The 22,251-nt window shown below is 40.3% G+C and overlaps 1 protein-coding gene across 5 annotated transcripts in view; it reads left to right on the forward strand.

The window, feature by feature from the left end:
• The window catches only part of actn1 (actinin, alpha 1), a 69,962-nt gene that overhangs the window by 13,830 nt on the left and 33,881 nt on the right, over nt 1-22,251 (forward strand). For all 5 annotated transcript variants that reach the window (XM_079694185.1, XM_079694184.1, XM_079694182.1 and 2 more), the window contains exons 2-3: nt 17,292-17,406; nt 19,367-19,486. In XM_079694185.1, the coding sequence (XP_079550311.1) occupies nt 17,292-17,406; nt 19,367-19,486 (235 nt within the window). The remainder of the gene's footprint in view (nt 1-17,291; nt 17,407-19,366; nt 19,487-22,251) is intronic.

Here is a 22,251-nt window from a genome sequence, read left to right on the forward strand (position 1 = left end):
AGCTTTTTACACTCACGCTCTATAAAGCAGGAACAGCAGTAGAAGTGTAAATATCTAATTACATACATGTTTATGAATATTTGTATTCTATTTCTTGCTTTTCTTTTACTATTTTGCTTTTAACTTCTCATGTTTGAATACACATTTCTTATTTGACCTTTTATTGCCCTCGTCTTAACTTATTTAGTATGTGTATATAAATATATGTTTTAATTAAATGGTATCTCTTATTGCCAATTCCTACTTTACATTCCTATAGTTGTATACATATTTGTATTTAGTTTGATCTATCATTGGGTGTTTGACTTAAACTTCTTATCTTAAAGGTAGGGTAGGTAATTCACTTCAGAAACACTTGTTGTTATATTCCATGGAATGCTCTTAACATCCCGATAGCAATAAATACATTAAATGCTTTGACAATAAATAGATTTAAAAAAAATGTCATCTGTGGAAGCTGTAGCGCTGTAAAAAGCACGACCAATCATCTGAGCCGGCCCGGCTAAAGTAACTGGATGGCCTACCTGCCTGTCAGCCTTCCATCTGTGCACAAACTTATCTCGTGCCCTCATTGGTCATGTGCGCGTTCGTGTGTGTTGGAGGAGGGGCTCTGGAAGGAAGTCTGGAGGAAGGGGTAGATTTTTTTCGGCTGCGTACTTTCAAATTCTAGCGCACTCAAACTGGTTTCTCCATTCTTACCTACCCTACCTTTTAATATACAGGGTTTTTTCTAATAAAATATAGTATGAGGGCGATACTGGGTTAGGGTAATATATTTTTAAGTTGTTTTATTTATTTTATATTGTACCTTTTTGCTTTATATTCATATACAAATTTTTATTCCATTGTATTTGATCTTTTATTGCACAATCTTACTTTACATATTACATATAAACGTATCTTTTATTTCATTCTTAAATGCCACAAAATCCAATTTCTCACCATGATAAACAAATCCTCTTATTCAGTAAATAGAGTAGAAATAGAGCTGTGACTGTGTGTTGATTGTCTTCATGTATTAAAGCCTCTGCAGCCTTCTCACCGTTATTTGCTCTGTGTGTAATACACACTTTAGCAATGAATAAAGCTTCAGCACAATGCAGAAGGAAGTTACTCCGGGTTTATTTACACTGCAGGGAGACACCTTCAGTGGAAGTGTTTGGCTTAGAGTGAGTAATAAGTGCAGCGACTAAAGCACATGTTGGAGATTTGGAATTATAACAAATATTCGAAATAGATCCATCTGTGTTACTAAGGGTTTGTTAAGAGAGTGTTTCTGGTGAAATCCGAGGGTCGATTATTTATTTTCTGCTGCACTCTTTCCCATTTGTTTCCCAGGACATGTATTGAATGTTTGACTTTCAATCAGCTGTTGGTATTGATCGTGTGACCGCGGCGGGCACTCATGATCGGTTAGTTTGACTTCCTCAGGCGAGATGCATCACGCACCGATGACTTTGTGCCGTTTACATAGAGATAAAAATCCGCAATAGCAGCAACAAAAATGACCAATGGTTGTTTTCCCTGCACTACCTTTAGGTCTTTGCTTCCTGCTACATGCGCCTGACTTCACTTAGTTTGAGACAATAAACAGATAACGTGCAATATTAAGATGAATAAAATGTAGAACAAAATAATCAAGTAATTGGGGAGAGAGAAAAAGTAAATATGATTATAGAATTCATAAATAATAAATTCATTTTAAGGTATATAAAAGAAATCTGAAACTAAAGTAACATAGTGGCATAACTATGGAACAATAGCACTCCCTGATAGGCTAAGGGGCGGGACATCTCTAAGCGGTTGACCAATCAATACAGAGCTGGCCAGCTAACCAATCAGAGCAGACTGGGCTCTGGTTTCAGACAGAGGGTGAAAAGAGCTAGACACTAAATACTGATATGAACCTAAACATGTGGAGAATATGGCCCCTGGCTGTAGAATAGGATTTGTACGCCGGGATGTCTCCGCAGCTCAACAATACTTCATTTTGAACCCCTCAGTTTCCTTTGGTCCCACTCAGTATGTTGTCATTTATCTTACTTTATACATTCCCTTTTGTCTGTCCTGTAATCACTTTAACCTTAACGGAGAAAAGGAACTCATTGTAAGGATGTGATGTAGCTCTGTGTAAAGAAATGTAGTACAGAGGCGTTAACCTACAGTACAGCTGATGTGTTGAAAGCACTCTTTGTTTAAGTTCACCCCCTCCCCACATACATACATACACACACACACACACACACACACACACACACACACACACACACACACACACACACACACACACACACACACACACACACACACACACACACACTGACTGACCCCCCCCCCCAGTCAGCTGACAGTCAGCAGTGAAAAGCGCTGTGCCGCACATTTCCCATAATGCCGAGCTGCAGCTCACTCAGGGTTCCTGTGTTTTGACTCCACTTCCCATCATGCCATCTGGCAATAAATAACTTTATTGATGTGAAGTGGAAAAAATAAATCCTGTGTCCTCTGTCCGTTTTTAAATAAAGTTTTATTGAAATGTTTTTATACTGGGAGTCCACAGTTTAATTAACTTTCTTATCAACCTAAAATGCTTTCTGTAAAATGTAATTATAGTTTGCTTGATTATGACAAAAACTATATAAATTAATATATTATTTTGGTGAATATTATGATCATATTAAAGGAATTTAATCATGTACTTTGGAAATACTATGATTTATTAAACACATTATTATTATTATTATTATGAATAATAATAAGTATTATATTTTTAACGCAAAAAATAAACAAATAATAATAATTAATATATTAATACATTTAAATCAATAAGAAATCTGATTCAATAATAATATGTTGCACTTATTATTACTTTAAGAATGATTTTATCCATTTAACTGACTTTTAAATATATTTTCACCTAAAAAAATACAAAAGGAAATTAGATAAAAAAATAATATTAAAATAAAATAAACATTTAAATAAAAACAAATAATAACATATCAAATAAATTAGATATAACATTTAATTCACTTTATTGCACTTCCAAAAGTGGCACAATACATTTTTTACTCCATCTATTTTATTTTTCTTATCGTTTAAAGACAAACATGTACTTGGAAATAATCGCCCAGCCGTAGTTAGTCCATAAAATATAAATACATTATCTTTACTGTACTGATAATATTTAAATTAAAGTGTTCATATTATGTTGTCCCAGCAGCTTTGTGAACTTCCCTGTTAGTTTAAAGAAGTCTAGTTAACTGCAGGCTGTAAATGACTGCGCTTGTCTCTGTGATGCCGGCTATATTTGAATAGCATGTGCACGGTGATTTGCATCCTGTATTTGCATTCTTGTTTTCTATGAGATCGTCAAAACGGAAAGGCGTCTTCTTCTCTGTCTATCACCTTCAGCTGGACGTCTGTCACCTAATATGGAGGTTAAATGCAGGAGAAGTAACCACTGAAGCTTAGAAATACTTTACCTTTTATAGATGTGAGGAAATCAAATAATACTGCATATGTTTTTAGATGAATGTTGTTTGCTGCAACACAGTGACATCACTATGGAACACTTGCGCTCCTATTGGCTAGCGCTCCAACAAATTGCACATGATAGGCTAAGGGGCGGGACATCTCTAAGGTGTTGACCAATCACAACAGAGTCGGCCAGCTTACTAATCAGAGGAGACTGGGCTCTGGTTTCAGACAGAGGGTGAAAAGAGGTGCTGCAGCACAGGCAGTATGAGAAAAATAAAACCTCTTTAAAGTAGAGACACTACATACTGATATACACCTGAACATCAGCAGGAGAGGACTCTTTAAAGTAGAGACACTACATACTGATATACACCTGAACATCAGCAGGAGAGGACTCTTTAAAGTAGAGACACTACATACTGATAAACACCTGAACACCAGCAGGAGAGGACTCTTTAAAGTAGAGACACTACATACTGATATACACCTGAACATCAGCAGGAGAGGACTCTTTAAAGTAGAGACACTACATACTGATATACACCTGAACATCAGCAGGAGAGGACTCTTTAAAGTAGAGACACTACATACTGATATACACCTGAACATCAGCAGGAGAGGACTCTTTAAAGTAGAGACACTATATACTGATATACACCTGAACATCAGCAGGAGAGGACTCTTTAAAGTAGAGACACTACATGCTGATATACACCTGAACATCAACAGGAGAGGACTCTTTAAAGTAGAGACACTACATACTGATATACACCTGAACATCAGCAGGAGAGGACTCTTTAAAGTAGAGACACTACATGCTGATATACACCTGAACATCAACAGGAGAGGACTCTTTAAAGTAGAGACACTACATACTGATATACACCTGAACATCAGCAGGAGAGGACTCTTTAAAGTAGAGACACTACATACTGATATACACCTGAACATCAGCAGGAGAGGACTCTTTAAAGTAGAGATACTACATACTGATATACACCTGAACATCAACAGGAGAGGACTCTTTAAAGTAGAAACACTACATACTGATATACACCTGAACATCAACAGGAGAGGACTCTTTAAAGTGGAGACACTAAATACTGATATAAACCTGAAAATGAGAAATTATGGAGGTTTGATGAATCAGCAGTTTTTTTTAAAGATTTCTGCAGAATCCTTAGAAATTAACTTCCTCCCTACCCTCCCCTGTGAGTCGTGGACTTTAAACTCTCACATTTTATGTGGTGTGTGTTTGTTAGGTCCTCGCTGCAGCCGGGCCGTTTGTTTGTGTGTCTCTGGGCATGTTGTCATGGTGACCGACCAGTGTTCGCTGCTCTGCGGCATCTCAAACGACGATCGCTCTCTCTCCCTTTGTGGAGACGAAGCTCGGCTGCAAAAGAAGATCTACTGCCACTCTGTCACTGTGACGCACACACACACACACACACACACACACACACACACACACACACACACACACACACACACACACACACACACACACACACACACACACACACACACACACACACACACACACACACACACACACACACACACACACACATGAATATGCATAACAGCCACCACTCTATAAATATCACAGTGTGTCTGCACAGTGAACGTGATGAAATAAAAAAATATATACTTTAAACATTTGAAGTAACATTTCTAATAAAATATATTTAAATAATGTGTTTACAAAAATAAGAAGTAAATATAATAATGTGCAATAAAAATATAAAATACAATTATTTCTAAAAACATAAGAAATTAAAGTAAGAATAACATTGAAATGAATAAATAAAATAACATGTTTATACAAAAAAATCTTCACATTTTACTTCAATGTAGGTAAAAGATCTGAGGACTTCATCCACTTGGTGCTTTTGTGTACAGTCTCTCTATTCAAACAGTGTGTGTGTTTTTGTGTGTGTGTGCATTTGTCTCGACGTGCGTGCCCCTCGTGCACGCTTGGTTCGCTGAAGCAGCAGCCAGCAGAGAGATAAGTGTAATGGGATGACGGTGCTGAGTCGGCGGTCTGCATTAACTGTCTGTTTGCTGCACCTGAGAGAGAGAGAGAGAGTGTGTGTGTGTGTGTGTGTGTGTGTGTGTGTGTGTGTGTGGGTGTGTGTGTGTGTGTGTGTGTGTGTGTGTGGAGGTAGAATAAGTCAACAGGAAGAAAATGCAAGAGAAAACTGCAGAGGACAGGAAAAGCAACATCATCAGCTTCATTGAATTTTATTGTTTGCACCATGAAACAAATCAGCAGAAACACATTAACAGAGTGGGTGTGCAACCTCCAAACATCCTGAGGACCAATCAAGGGACAGTGTGTCTATAGCATGAACACTTAGCGTGGACTGTAGATCTGAAATGAGTAGTTAATCTGGAAATAATTAATTGGCATCACCAAAATGCCTGAAAAAGGCTTCTTTATGGTCCCCTAATGTGAGGAAGTCTTCTGTTTTCTAACTTTGCAAACTTAGTATCCAGTGTGCTTTAGAGGAGGGAGCCAGAGGGGGCTGAGCGAGGACCCTTTAAGCCCTGTTCTGACTTTTGGTGGTTGTCTCAGAGTTGTTTTTGGTGTTTTATAGGTTTTTGTGCATGTCTGCAAAGGCTAAAATCCCAAAGTTCCGGAACATAGCGAAGTCAATATGTTACACTCACGCTCCTATTGGCTGGCACTCCAACACTTTGTATGTGATATGCTGAGGGGCGGGACATCTCTAAGTGGTTGACCAATCACAACAGAGCTGGCCAGCTAACCAATCAGAGCAGACTGGGCTCTGGTTTCAGACAGAGGGTGAAAATAGGTGCTGCAGCACAGGCAGTATGAGAACAATAAAGAGCTTTTTGAACATTAAAGCATGGAGACATGTAGAGACACTACATACTGATATACACCTGAACATCAGCAGGAGAGGACTCTTTAAAGTAGAGACACTACACACTGATATACACCTGAACATCAGCAGGAGAAGACTCTTTAAAGTAGAGACACTACATACTGATATACACCTGGACATCAGCAGGAGAGGACTCTTTAAAGTAGAGACACTACACACTGATATACACCTGAACATCAGCAGGAGAAGACTCTTTAAAGTAGAGACACTACATACTGATATACACCTGGACATCAGCAGGAGAGGACTCTTTAAAGTAGAGACACTACATACAGATATACACCTGAACATCAGCAGGAGAGGACTCTTTAAAGTAGAGACACAACATACTGATATACACCTGAACATCAGCAGGAGAGGACTCTTTAAAGTAGAGACACAACATACTGATATACACCTGAACATCAGCAGGAGAGAACTCTTTAAATTAGAGACACTACATACTGATATACACCTGAACATCAGCAGGGGAGGACTCTTTAAAGTAGAGACACTACATACTGATATACACCTGAACATCAGCAGGAGAGGACTCTTTAAAGTAGAGACACTACATACTGATATACACCTGAACATCAGCAGGAGAGGACTCTTTAAAGTATAGACACTACATACTGATATACACCTGAACATCAGCAGGAGAGGACTCTTTAAAGTAGAGACACTACATACTGATATACACCTGAACATCAGCAGGAGAGGACTCTTTAAAGTAGAGACAGTACATACTGATATACACCTGAACATCAGCAGGAGAGGACTCTTTAAAGTAGAGACACTACATACTGATATACACCTGAACATCAGCAGGAGAGGACTCTTTAAAGTAGAGACACTACATACTGATATACACCTGAACATCAGCAGGAGAGGACTCTTTAAAGTAGAGACTACATACTGATATACAACTGAACATCAGCAGGAGAGGACTCTTTAAAGTAGAGACACTACATACTGATATACACCTGAACATCAGCAGGAGAGGACTCTTTAAAGTAGAGACAATACATACTGATATACACCTGAACATCAGCAGGAGAGGACTCTTTAAAGTAGAGACACTACATACTGATATACACCTGAACATCAGCAGGAGAGGACTCTTTAAAGTAGAGACACTACATACTGATATACACCTGAACATCAGCAGGAGAGGACTCTGAAGGGGAATGGCTTGAATGGATGGTTGGGGTCGGTCTGAAGGGGAGGGGCTTAGCTTGACCCTGGTGATGGTGAATGGATAGTTGGGGTCTGTCTGAAGGGGAGGGGCTTAGCTTGACCCTTGTTCAGAGGGAGAAGAGGTGGAAAGGGGTGGAGGAGGGTTGCGTTGAGTCACCTGAAATGACAGCTGTCAGAGGGGAGAGCAGATTTAAAGGTTTAGCGGAGCGCTATGATAGGCTTGTGAGAATAGAGTGATTGGTTAAGCTGAGGAGTGACGCTCCCGATCACTTATTGAGAGGAGAGAGAGTAGTAACATAGACATAGTAAATTAATCATTAAAGACGGTCCTGGTTGAACTTGCGCTGAGCTTCATCTGTTCCTGCTTCTCCTTAATTTAAAGCTCAGCTCTGTTAAGGAACTTTGTTTTTGTCAGTTTCATTTGGTTACGGGTTGAAGAACACTTCTGTAATAAACCTTCTTTCAGGCGTGAGTTCACTATTTGCAGTAATGTTATTGAAAATAGATGATTTTTTCACCAAATGTAAGCTCTTTTTAAATGTTTCAGAAGATAGTTATGACATAAGGATTATGAGACGATGTTTGTGTGTCTTTTTGTGCTGCTTTATGGTTGTTATTATTATGAGTCTTTATTTTGGTGGTTTGGCTGTTTTCTGTCCATTTATGGAAATTGAGTGTATATTTGGGGCCATTTTGTTACTTTTTAATGACCTGTTTGTATATTTTTCTGTAGTGTTTTTCCCTCTGTCGTCATTTTTGACTATCTTCTTTATATGTGTCTTTGAGTGACAGTTTTTAGTTTTAGGCCAGGGGGGAGGGGACACGTTCATGTTCGGAGTTGACTACGAAACAGCTATTCAACTCTAGAACAGTCGTTTTAATCTTATTTACAGAAATACATTTGAACAGCTGTCTTCTTCTGTATCATTGATATAACCTTGAGCAAGGCATGCCTCTGCACCACTCCCCCTCTTTGGGGTGGAAGCACAGGATTTGTTTTGTGTTTGTTTTTTGGGGGGGTTTCATGGGGACATGAACTTGGAGATGTCTCTTCCTGTGTCTGACCCTTCAGATCCGGCTCTCTGTGAACTCGCTGGAGTCTGATGCCCCTTTCACACCAACACGGTTCCAGGGCCGGTTCAGAGCTAGAGCCTGATAAGCACCAAAGCACCAAAACATTTTCGGCCTAGAAGCAGGAACCGCATACGTCATGCTTACGTCGGAGGGGGGCGGGATCAACCTGAGCAATAACAGTTTATGGCGAGTATGGCAAATGAAAGTTGTAACAAGCAGTAGTGCTGAGCAAAGTGACTAGAACGCAACCACACACGCAATAACACACTTTATAAAGTCAGGCAACACTAACCAGGCTTCGTGTGATTCTGTTTATTTGCACCTTACTTTGACCATCCGTTCGCTGTCATTGATCATTGTGGAGAGCTGGCAGACATTTTGTTTTGTATTATAGCAGCTATCGGATGGAATCAATACATGGGCTGCACAGGTTGTCATGTCCGACTATCACAAGTAGAATCATAATGAAAAATATGCCGGTAAAATGGGCCTGTAGAAAACGGCTTATGCCACAATAGGATAGCAACAAGTAGTCAAGATAGCCACTTTAGCTTCGGTTGCTATGCTAACATCACCCATTTTATACCAGAGAAGCTTTAATAAGAGTGTTGTGATTCCAAACCGTGTTGTGACTGCAGCGGTTGGTAAATGCAGCTGAAACACATCAATAAACAATGAACCACGGCACTTTGTAGAAAAGTATAAGGGTTGAGAAGTAGTTATTTAATTTAATCTGGCTTTGTATGATTGAAAGCAACACGATCATCGATACCGTTGGGGAGAAAATCAGCGACGTAAACGGCGACGTCATGACGCAGCCGCGGCAGCACCAAGTCGGGCTCTGGGCGGTGTGAACAAAACAGGGGCTGAAAAGAAAAACCGGTTCCGAACCAGAAGAGCACTAGCACGGAGCTAGAACGGGAACCGCGTTGGTGTGAAAGGGGCATGAGAGGAGGAAGGTGATGGAGTTTAGTTTTCCTGGCACCACAAACTATTTCCACCCTCACTCTGTTAGCAGCAGAAATAAACTCAGTGAAACGACACTTCCACTTTCCTGCAGAGGCCCGATTCCCCCCAACTCTTCCTCACTCAGCTGGAGCCGTGGAGGCTTTAATGCTGAGGGTTTGATTCCTCTCTCCTGCTTTTATTAACCGTCCCGTCGGCTGGAAACACATTTATAACAATGTTTTTCTTGTATTTTCTCCGTCTGTTTCTGGGGTTTTGTCGGGGCACGAAGCTTTGTGGCGTTGAAAGCATCCCCTTGCTCTGCTTCTCGTCTCCTCGGGGCTCAGATATGGCTGCTGGCTTGTTTCAGACAGGATTGTACTAACATGGAGCTGGCAGAGAGGCAGGACATATTTTCCTAAGTGAGGTTGATTAATGGAGTGAGGAGAGAACAAGGGGGGAGAGGAACAGGAGCGAGGAGAGGGAGAAATAACACTAAATGTGATTGCAAGGGGTGGGTGATAAATCTAACATCACAGTTTACGTTATTCTACATCACAGTAACGGTTTATATCACAGCAATTGTTCTGTACATTTTAACTCTCTATGACAGTAAACTGGATATCTTTGTCGATAAAACAGGACATTTGAGGACATCATTTTTTGGCTTTTATCCTAAGAATTTCTAGTAAATGGATCTTATTTTGGGTTTCTGAGCCAAAGCCAAGAGCATAATAGTGCCTGATGCATAAAAGTTTGACATCTTGAAAAAGAGATTGATGTCCCTTTAACCACACGGTTTAGTGGCTTGTTATATCATCCTTTGGTGGTGGTTGCTCGGTGAGTAAGGAAACACTACAAATGTTCATGTGTTCGTTCAGGTTAATAGTAACCGTATATTGTATTAACCAGACTGCACACTCTTACTTTGAAATGCAGAAACGTCATCAGCAGGACATATGGAAGAGGATTAGGGCCATATTTTTTGTTATAACCGAACAAAAATGATTTTTTCTGAATTTTAACTCAAAGGGGACCTATCATGCAAAATTCACTTTTTGATGTCTTTTATACATATGTGTCCCCGGTGTGTCGGGTAACTCACGCAGCGTCAGAAAATAAAACTCTCTTTTCCTCCGTACCCAAATCTTTTAAAAACGGGGCTACAACGAGCGGATACAGATTTGCTGCCGGTATTACGTAATTTCCAGTGGCGAGTCGTGACTTTTATACCTAGGCCCTCTGACCCCCCCCCCCCCCCCCCCTTCCCTCGCAACAAAAATAAATGAAGAGATATTACGTCACAGCGTATACTTCAGCGGAATATCAAAACAACGGCCCGGGGTGCAAACGCATCAATGAGAGCGACCCTCTACCACACAAAACAACACCATTTATATAAACACCTATGACAGGGCACCCACAGCAAAGTAACAATTACAAATGAATTAAGTCGGCACGTCGGCCCACATCGAAAGTGACTTAGGCCTACCTCTGATGATCAAATCACACAAAATCCATCCTCCTGTCCTTTAGGATGAAGCACTTGATGGCGGGTAATTCAGCTGATCCTTTGTCACTCAAGTTTATCATTGTAACTCAATCTTGAAAATGACTCGGTTAATAATTTTGCAACAATGTCATCACTGACATGAGCCATCATGAACGAACTTATGCTAATCATAAATCTATCGATTAGATTTATGATGATAAAATGATAAAAGTAGGGTAGACATGTGGATATTATCCAGCTGAACAAAACGTGCATTTATCTAACAGGTTCGTTTTCCACAGACCTTATTTCGTGCAATTTTCCTAAACCCTATGGAGAAATCCCATTGCTTTTTTGTCGAGGGAACCCGAGCGCAGTTTTAGGACTCGTCACTGCACCACTTTATATGTTATATATATATATATATATATATATATATATATATATATATATATATATATATATATATATATATATATATATATGTATAAACCTCACAGCGGGCAGAACTTAAAGGCCACCCATTTAGAGGGAAGATATTATTGTGAATTCATAGCAGGACCACCAACAGCTTCTGTCTTCACAGAAACTCGCAGAGACGAGCTTCTTTCATTTAACCCTTCACATTCCAACAGAAACTGAACAGGCAGATCCGAAGGATTTATTTATTTGGACTTTTATTTTAAATACAATTAAATCAAGTTATTTTGGTAAAACTAATGAAAAATATAACTAAAAAATATTGGGCGGAAAAAAGGCAGAATTCTGAAGAAAAAAATCTGAATTTTGAAAAAAAATTCAAAACAGAGTCCTGAAGAAAGTCAGGATTTCTAGAAAAAAGTAAACATTTAAAAAAATCGGAAAAAACTATAAATCCTGAAAGAAAGTCAGAATTCTTTTTATTCTCAAATTATAATCGCAAAAAATTTTGAGAAATAACTTTTTACATCTGAAAAAAATACAAAATGGTGGAAAAAAAGGCAAAATTCTGAACAAAATGTGAAATAAGAAAAGTTTGTCTCCCTTTTATATCCTATGTAGGAGATCCCCCTGAACCAGTCAGTTTCACTTTGACGCGCTGCACTCAGAGCGAAACAGACAGAGTTTAAATGAGAATATTTCTGGTTGTTGGCGAGCAGGAGTCGATCTCACAGCTCTCAGAGATTCACAGCACATATGGCTCTGACACAAATTGTACGAGGACAGCAGGATCACACATACAGTACCCACTATACACAGAGAAGTAGTGTATTTATACTGCAAACTGCCTGTAAGCTGCTCCACTGCTTTAGCTAATGGCGCTTCAAGAAACACTTTCACTGTGAAACAGCTGTTTACATCACATGCTGGGGTCCATGAAGCTGTTTTAAGGCCCTCTCACAAGCCAAACTGAGTCTGTTTTAATCAAATGTACACATGCTTAACACGGTGCAGAAGATGTATATTACAGCATATGACGCCTGCTCTTTCCTAGCTTGTTTTGGATGCATTCATTGGAGATTCTCCTGTTCTTTATTCCAGTAAAGGTGTGTTATGAATGCTGGTGTGACTGTATTTTCTTGTTGTTGTGTGCAATACTTACTATCGAACACAATAGTAGGACGCAAACAACAGAATACCCCTCCGCCTCTTCCACATAATTCACACATGACTACTACTTCTTTGAGGTCGATAAGTGGTTATAGTGTTTATTTGTTTCTAGTGTCTTTGCGGTCATATTGTGCAATTCCATATTTAGATTACCACATACTGTATATGTGGCCGTATTGCCCTACCGTAACCTGAATACTCTGTAATATTCAAATGTTACGTAAGGCTGTTTTCTGTTGGTTCGGTTTCTCACAGTATTTCTGTCCACAATGGACTTTCGGCCCCTCTTTCCCTTCCTTTTTCCACTTTCCCACCACTTACTGCGGTTCAACCCATCCAAAAACATTACCGAAAGGAAACCCAAAAGCTTTTAGGGAAATGTCATTTCTCTAAATTTTTAGCAAAGGGTAACTAAGAACGATGACCTTTTTAATATACCTATTATAATTCTGAAAACTGGACACAGACAAAGGGTCTTAATATATTGTGTGGTCGAAGGAGAATGGCACAAATGTGTTTTAAGCTGATACAAATAAGTTTTACTAAAAAAACTTCTGCTTACTGCAGTTTTAACAGGACCAGACAGCTGAAAATGTCAGAAGGCTTTTGAGTCGACCCATGAAGAAGTCTGGGAGTTCACAGGAGGAATGTGGGCTTGTTAAATGTGCAGGAAGGAGGGTATGAGTTTGGCTCTGAGGCTGAATTAACCTCCTGCAGCTCCGCTAACTCTCCGGGTCACGGTGCAGCCTGCAGACACCTGCGAGTCACATGACCTCTGAGGAGTGTTTGGTCAACACTGCTGACCCTTCAGGTGTTCGGGGGGGGGGGGGGGGGGGTGCTCTGCGGTTCACGACCTGGAGTTATTGCTCCACTGGCTGCAGCTGCAAGATTAATGCATTGAGTGGGTTTTTGTTCGTTAGACGGAAATAAGGTCTGTGGTTAACACAAGCTGAAAAGATTTAAACACTTTGTTCCGCGACATAAAATACGCCTGTAAATACTCCACTGGTGAATTTAAAAACGTTGGTTTCTAAATGTGTCTAAATGAGAAGACTAAACGTCATCACGCCGAACATTAGCCACCTTTAGCTTAGCGGTGGTGACGTGAAGTCATGTGACCGTGCTGTAGTTCCTTTATAGCCCAACATTAGCTGCCTTTAGCTTAGCGGTGGTGACGTGAAGTCATGTGACCGTGCTGTAGTTCCTTTATAGCCCAACATTAGCTGCCTTTAGCTTATCGGTGGTGACGTGAAGTCATGTGACCGTGCTGTAGTTCCTTTATAGCCCAACATTAGCCTCCTTTAGCTTAGCGGTGGTGACGTTAAGTCATGTGACCGTGCTGTAGTTCCTTTATAGCCCAACATTAGCTGCCTTTAGCTTAGCGGTGGTGACGTGAAGTCATGTGACCGTGCTGTAGTTCCTTTATAGCCCAACATTAGCTGCCTTTAGCTTATCGGTGGTGACGTGAAGTCATGTGACCGTGCTGTAGTTCCTTTATAGCCCAACATTAGCCTCCTTTAGCTTAGCGGTGGTGACGTTAAGTCATGTGACCGTGCTGTAGTTCCTTTATAGCCCAACATTAGCCTCCTTTAGCTTAGCGGTGGTGTCCTGAAGTCATGTGACCGTGCTGTAGTTCCTTTATAGCCCAACATTAGCCGCCTTTAGCTTAGCGGTGGTGACGTGAAGTCATGTGACCGTGCTGTAGTTCCTTTATAGCCCAACATTAGCCTCCTTTAGCTTAGCGGTGGTGACGTTAAGTCATGTGACCGTGCTGTAGTTCCTTTATAGCCCAACATTAGCCTCCTTTAGCTTAGCGGTGGTGTCCTGAAGTCATGTGACCGTGCTGTAGTTCCTTTATAGCCCAACATTAGCCTCCTTTAGCTTAGCGATGGTGACGTGAAGTCATGTGACCGTGCTGTAGTTCCTTTATAGCCCAACATTAGCCTCCTTTAGCTTAGCGGTGGTGACGTAAAGTCATGTGACCGTGCTGTAGTTCCTTTATAGCCCAACATTAGCCGCCTTTAGCTTAGCGGTGGTGACGTGAAGTCATGTGACCGTGCTGTAGTTCCTTTATAGCCTAACGTTAGCCTCCTTTAGCTTAGCGGTGGTGACGTGAAGTCATGTGACCGTGCTGTAGTTCCTTTATAGCCCAACATTAGCCGACTTTAGCTTAGTGGTGGTGACGTGAAGTCATGTGACCGTGTTGTAGTTCCTTTATAGCCCAACGTTAGCCGCCTTTAGCTTAGCGATGGTGACGTGAAGTCATGTGACCGTGCTGTAGTTCCTTTATAGCCCAACATAAGCTTTTTACCTCAGAAATCATACAGTGGTTTTAATATGTGGAGATTATCCTGCTGAACTAAACGTGTAAGTATCATAAACGTTTGTTTGACTCAGAGATGGTTTTCTGAAATCACATGGAGAAATCCTATTGAACCAGGGAGATGATGCATTCAGGTTCAGCCTGCAAAAATATGTCATCCCTGATCACATGAATGTGTTAGAGGCTACTGTTAGCTACCAGCTGGCTTGGGATGGACAGTGACATCAACACTATACAATTCATTTTTAGATGACTGCAGTTTGCCTTACTCAGCACAACATAATAAATTGTTGAGGTGGAAAGTTGTCAAGTGAACGGTTGCTATAAAACGAATAAAACTTTACACTAACTCGTAAGGAGAAAGTAATTTCCCTATGCGGAGTAGGTAATACACAGAGTACAGAAATAGGCTTTTTAACATGGTTATTTCATATGAAATATTAATATATTGTAGAACAGAAAAGTAACATGAATGATATCGTGATGGAAGATTTTTTGGCGTATCTCCCAGCGCTAATTCACTTTAACTGCTGACACCGCAGCTGCTGGCCTAACAGTTTAAGTCCTTGGCAGGCCTCTAAAGGCACTATTGATCAGGCCTAATTGAAATATCTATGTGCCTGTTGGAGCTTGCATTAAATCATGGCAAACTTCAGAGAAATACAGAACATCTTGGGCGTGTGTCTGCACATAAATATCCAGCGCTGCGCTAACCGGTGCAGATAAAACACCATATAATAATCTTCTGCAGGATCCTTTTTACTCCACCACATGCCTGCACACATCTGAAACCAGGCTCTGCTCTTTATTGATAGCTGTGCAAACCTCATGCCACTTTATTTTTAAAGACTGATCTCATGGAGGAAGTTCCACAAGTGTGCCAAACTGGTGGCTTTTAAGTGGCTTTTGTTCAACTTTAGCCAGCGAGAGGACAGTGCGGGCTTTCATAAACGCCAGGCTATGCTCCTGCAGGTCCTCGGGTGGAAACATGGAGTTTCAGGGTGTAATTAACCCCTGGAACCCATAAAGAGGCGTTCACTGCATGGTGCATGGCTCGTCATGCCAGCTTCTGTTTGGGCGGCTTGTATCTGGCTCCAGATGTTTTCCGTTTGCATGTTTGTATGCTGGAGAATCCGAGACACGCTACACCTACTGTAGACAGTTTACAAAGCTCCAGTGTGAGGACAGAGCTGCACACACGCTTGTTAGCATGGCAGGGAAAGGGTGGGAGTGTGTGGATAAAGCAACAGGAAGCATGTTTTATTAGTCAACAGGTCTGGTGCAGATACAAAACAACACACACCGTGCTGGCAGCGATTCAGTGTCTCGCCAACACACATTCAACACTGATTTTAGATGTTAGCATGAGCGCTAACCACAGCCATCTGCTGCTCTGTTAGATGTTGGTCCACCACTTTGGAAATATCTCAACAATTATTAGATGGATTGCCATGACATTTTGTACAGACATTCATGGTTTTCAGAGGATGAATCCCAGTGAATTTGTACTCGTAAAGTATCTCCTTAGTTGTGCTCACAGACAGTTTGGTTGTGTGTCTGGGCCGTTGTGTGTATCCATCGATCTGTTTAAAGCTAATATTGTTTAGCCTACTACTGGACCCAAAAGCCTAATGTGTTTTGTGTTGAGTAATGACTGTATGCTCAAGGACCTGTCTTAGTTGCTCTGTTTAAATCTGTTTGAAAAGCCTCTTGTATTCACTGTTAGACATCGTCGACTGCTTCAGTAGCAAAATACAAAAAATGAGCCTTACGTCGTCTGTTTTTGGCCACATTTGTTGTGTCAAAAAATGACATCGGTAGAGAAGTTTGGTCTTCTTTAGAAAGGGAGTACTTGCAGATTAAGTTTATACATATATATCATTCATATACACACATTATTAGGAAGTTGGGCACGATACGAGATGAATAAATCCAGTTTTTTTGTTGGCGTTGCCACCATTTTGACTGTAGGGAGTGGAACATAAAATGAGATTCAACTCAATCTGCGGGACCATTTGTGTTTTTATACATTCAATTCTGGTTTACTACAGTGGTACGAACCTTAAATAAACACATTTTCCCCTGATCTAATTGCGATATAAGGATCAGAAAGATGCCTAAATATCATATTCATGATGCTGGTTTGTGAAAGTCTAAAACTGCGAAGCTAGCTGACATACAGAGACTCTGTTAGCATCACAATCAAAGTTGCTGAACACTTCAACACCATGGCCTGCTGCAGTGTTTGATTAAAGGTCCAAAAATACAGTAATTGATGCTATTTGTTCTCTTGTTTCTGCAGACATTCACAGCGTGGTGTAACTCCCACCTGAGGAAAGCAGGAACGCAGATCGACAACATCGAGGAGGACTTCCGGGACGGACTGAAGCTCATGCTGCTGCTGGAGGTCATCTCAGGTAATCAGAGGTTTACTTAACAGGATTACTGGGAACAGAACGGTCCCTGCTGAGTCTGGAAATCAGGAGCAGTTTGACTTTTGGGGAAATATTTAACGTCTGTTTCCATTAAAGTGAAGTCAAAACATCTTCCTTTGTTGTACTATTATGTATTTTCAAGTTGATATTTGGGCAGTAGTGATATGCTTCTTCTAATCTAAGGGTGTTTCTCAATGTCGAGGACGCTTCCTTGGTAGCACATGTACTGTACCTCTGAGTCACTTCCTTCAGAAGCGAGGCAAGAATCCTTCCTAGCCTCGGAAAACGAAGAATTGTGGAACAGGCTAACAGGCTAACAGGCTAACAGGCTAACAGGCTAACAGGCTAACAGGCTAACAGGCATACTTGCCAACCCTCCCGATTTTTGCGGGAGACTCCCGATTTCACTGCCCTCTCCCGGTTTCCTCCCAGGATCATATTTCTCCTGCACTTCTCCCGATTTCTGACAAAATCAGATTTACACACGACTTTTTCCACTCAGACTTTATTACAACTACACCATTGTTTGGTTTCCATGGTAGTGCGTCTCTTTAGTAGCGTGCGCAACTAGATAGTCACAGAAAAACAGAACAAGACAACTCGACCACCACTCCTGTCCTGGCCCACACGCTCCATCAAGAGGATGGTGCTACAGGCCGCAAGGCAGTGCACTCAGAACTACATTAAGCATGTTAATGTTAATCTAACAGCTCTGGCGATCCACTAGCACCCCCCCCCCCCCCCCCCAGGTGGTTTTGAAATGCTCCCAATTTCTGAAGGTGTGCGTCATATGCGAGGCCCCGCCTTAAATAATAGATTTCCGCCAAAGATTTTGGAAATTGCATTGTGGGGATTTTAAGTCTACACAGACTTGAAATTTCCCGCAACGAAGTACGCCGGCCTCGGTAGAATTCCAAGGATCCTGGACATTGGAACAGTCCTTCGGCGAGACTCGATGGCGTAGCATCCTTGAAATAGTGGCTCTGGAGGAGCCTTCCTCGACATTGAGAAACACCCTGACTCTCTGCAAGGAGGAGCAAAATAGAACTGCCAAAAATGACAAACTAATGCTTTAAAACAAGAAATATCACGTTATGTTAAAACAGTTTTACTCATAACGAGGAAAGTTGTGCACGAGCAAAACCTGTAACCTTATGCAGCGTTAATACCAAACCTTTCTCATGCAAGTTTAACCTCGGGATCATTTCTATTCTGTCACAGTCACGTAACTTCACACAGCTGAATTAATCTGCTCTACTGCAGCCGTATTTACCTAAATAAACAGAGTTTGCTTGGTTTTAATTGCAATAAAATGGATCAAAATGAGGCTGAAATAACTACATCATGATACTAAATGTAAAAAGTCTGATACATGCTTTGTCTGTCGAAAGACTTTTAAAATGCTTTTTTAATGGACTTTGGAGGAATCAGGGCTATCCTAACACTCTAGCTACACTAACAACACTCAAAATAATGTAGTTTAAACTACCAATGACTAAGTTAATACACAGATGTCTACAAACTGTGTTGCTTTAAGATGAAATAACTCAAACAGCATTTAACACGTTGCATATTTTTGTCAATTGTGACTTTATCAATAACCTTTTTTGAGTATTTTATGATTCAACAGCGCCAGGAAAATCTAAACGCTGACAGCCATTTGCAACATACTGTACTGTAGCTTCCCACAAATGTCTTACTTATAGGTGAACATTTGAACTTGTGCAATAATAGGAATAAATCAATATTTGTGTAAACGAGTGTTCGCTTAATGCAGGTTCAAAATCTTCCTCTTTTCATTGACTTGGTATGAAATGCAAACAGGAAACATTTCTTAGATTTTGGCACCACTTATCTTATAAAAGGTTATTTATTTTAAATGAGAAACTGCCAGACTTACCCATGATCCTCTCTGTCTTCATCCTTGTGTTTTCCTCTCCAGGTGAACGCTTGGCCAAACCAGAGAGAGGCAAGATGAGAGTCCACAAGATCTCCAACGTCAACAAAGCGCTCAACTTCATCACCGGCAAAGGAGTGAAGCTGGTGTCCATCGGAGCCGAGGGTGAGTGGAGGGTCTCTCTGTGAATCTCTGAGAGGAGATCACCGTCACCTGACCTCACAGGAAGTGTGTTTACATCTCAGTGTCACCGTTTGATTTCAATCAGGCCCAAAGGCAAATCTCAACATTTAAAAAATATTTCACAAAATTAAAAAAATACATATTGTGATTTTTTTTCAAACATAATGTAAAGATATTTAAAAAAACAGTAATAACATTTCTCAAAAAATAGACAACAGTTAACAAAACACTGAAACAGTAAAACACAAAAAGACCATTTCACTTTTTGTTTTTAAACAAACATTTCAGAAAATATAAAAAAATAAAATCAGAAAATATTATTTAAAAAATACCAGAAAATAACATAGAAAACACAAAGAAATACAAAATAAATCTGAAAATAATATAAAAGAAATACTACATAAAAAAGAAGGATCAAAAATAAAATTAAAAAAAATACAAAAAGTCAGAAAATAAAAATTTAAAAAACACAAAAAGATATAAAAAAAATGCCACGACAAAGATTCACAACAATATTACTAAAAACATAATAAAAAACACAAATACTTAGGACCAAACATTTCAGTCAACAAAACAACTTGTTTTTGAGTTTTGACCTTCAGGGCCACCGTATCACCAGCTCCTCTCCTGTAAATAGCTGTGTATATAAACCGCCCCGCTGTGGTTACCATGGCAGCGCCGCTGTCCGCTGAGCTCTTTAATGAGATCCTCGACGCTCTACTGCGTTCCCCGAGATCTCGGGATCAGCAAAACCCCTTAGGGCTGCTCGTTGTTTAGTCAATAACTGGAGAGAAGAGTAAACACTCTCACTGTCTGTCTGTCTCTCTCTCACACACACACACACACACACACACACACACACACACACACACACACACACACACACACACACACACACACACACACACACACACACACACACACACACACACACACACACACACACACACACACACACACACACCCCTCACACACTTCCTCTGGAGTTTCAAATGTGTGCTGAAGGAGTCAAGAATGTTTACAGGCTCTCAAAGGATCAGCTCAAACAAAATGCACGTTTTCCTGCTGATCCCTCGTGCTATTTAGCCATGCAGATATTATAGGTTTGAGGTATTTGTATCGCCCCAGAACGACACTTTGCATTGTGTTGCTCAAAGCACTGAAATATGATGTTTTTGGTCTAACCCTAACCAGGCGATTGTCTTTCAAGAAATGTTGTACTCAGAAACCTCCACTAACTTTACTGTAACCAAAACCTGCTGGAACTACTTTCTACCAAATAAATAGTCCCAATAAAAACAGTTGATAAAAGTATTTTTTATACCTTTTTTAATAGGGTTCCTCCCTTAAGTTGACAAACTGGTAATTTCGAGCTCATTCAACTAAGATTTCTATAAATAATTAGTTATATTTTAATGCTTTTGTCATGCAGACTTGTTTCCATGTTTTTCGGTGGAGAAACTTAAAGGGGCCCTATTCTAATCCTGTAGTGTGTTCTATAGGTCTTAGTGCATGTAAATGGTCTGCAAAGGCTAAAATCCCTGTGTTCGCTAAGAGGGCCCCTTTAACTTATACTAATCTATTAGTCAATAACATCTTTTAAGTGTTGCTTGACTAAGAGTTTCTCTATTCTCGCTTTCTTGAGATGGAAACAGAGATTTCCGAAGCAGACCTCTTAACACTTCAGCACATGATGTCCAGACACCTCTGCATGTAGGAGTAAAACAGGGAAACGTTGTCATTTGACCCTTTAAATAATATAAACCCTGGCAAATTAGTGAATCCATGTTGAACACACAGGGGATCTGACCTCTGACCCCGGCGTTTAACCTCTCTGTGTCTCTCTGTGCCTGACACACACACGTTGGAATCAGGGTTTCTGTTAGCCGCTAATTACCGGTTTCTAGCTGGTAAAATGTATTCAAAACCGGTCAAAATGTCCGGTAATAATTAGGGATGCTCCGATCGATCGGCCATGTCGTTGTGACATGGCAAATTGCTCCTGTGGGGATTGCCCACAGTATTGAGTATGCTTTGGATAAAAGCGTCTAACAAGTGACATGTAATGTAATGTAAACTGAAGCAATATAAAAATGACTCCCATAAACTGAGTTCTAAACATCAGTATATCCGCTCAGAGTCCGGTAATCACCTGCCAACGGAAACTCTGCTACCCAATTCATATTATTATTATTATCGAAACATGACCGGTAAGTTTCACATTTGTCCGGTAAAATAAATTCTTTCCGGAAATTTGACCGGCAAGAAAAAATGCTAGCGGAAACCCTGGTTGGAATATATCCTTGGTTAGGAAATGTTTTAAAACCCTAAGCTGTGTGAAATAAAATCAGCTGACTGATGCACAATCCTGCTACCTCTCCATGAAACTCAGATCGATGAAATAATGATTTCACATATTTTACCTCACGATTCACTGTGTGGGTTTTAACGCCCACGCTGCAGAAATCCATATTTATGAATTCATTACTGTCTGATGGTGTGTTTTAAACTATTATGAACTTTTAAAACAAGTAGGGCAATATCATATTTTTCCAAATACAAATCACCCTGCTTCACAAACTTTCTAAAGTGCCTGTCGGTGTCTTGATTGTTGCTCAACTTAGTCTTTGAACAGATCATCACAAGTGTGTATTCTTTAGTTTGCTTAAAAAGCTACGTTTATGTGTAAGAGGTGTGTGGTGCAGTGGGTTGTGCGTATGTGTTGGGATCAGGGGGTCACAGGTTCA

Source organism: Notothenia rossii (genome assembly GCF_949606895.1).
Source record: "Notothenia rossii genome assembly, chromosome: 7".
Lineage (NCBI taxonomy): Eukaryota > Metazoa > Chordata > Actinopteri > Perciformes > Nototheniidae > Notothenia > Notothenia rossii.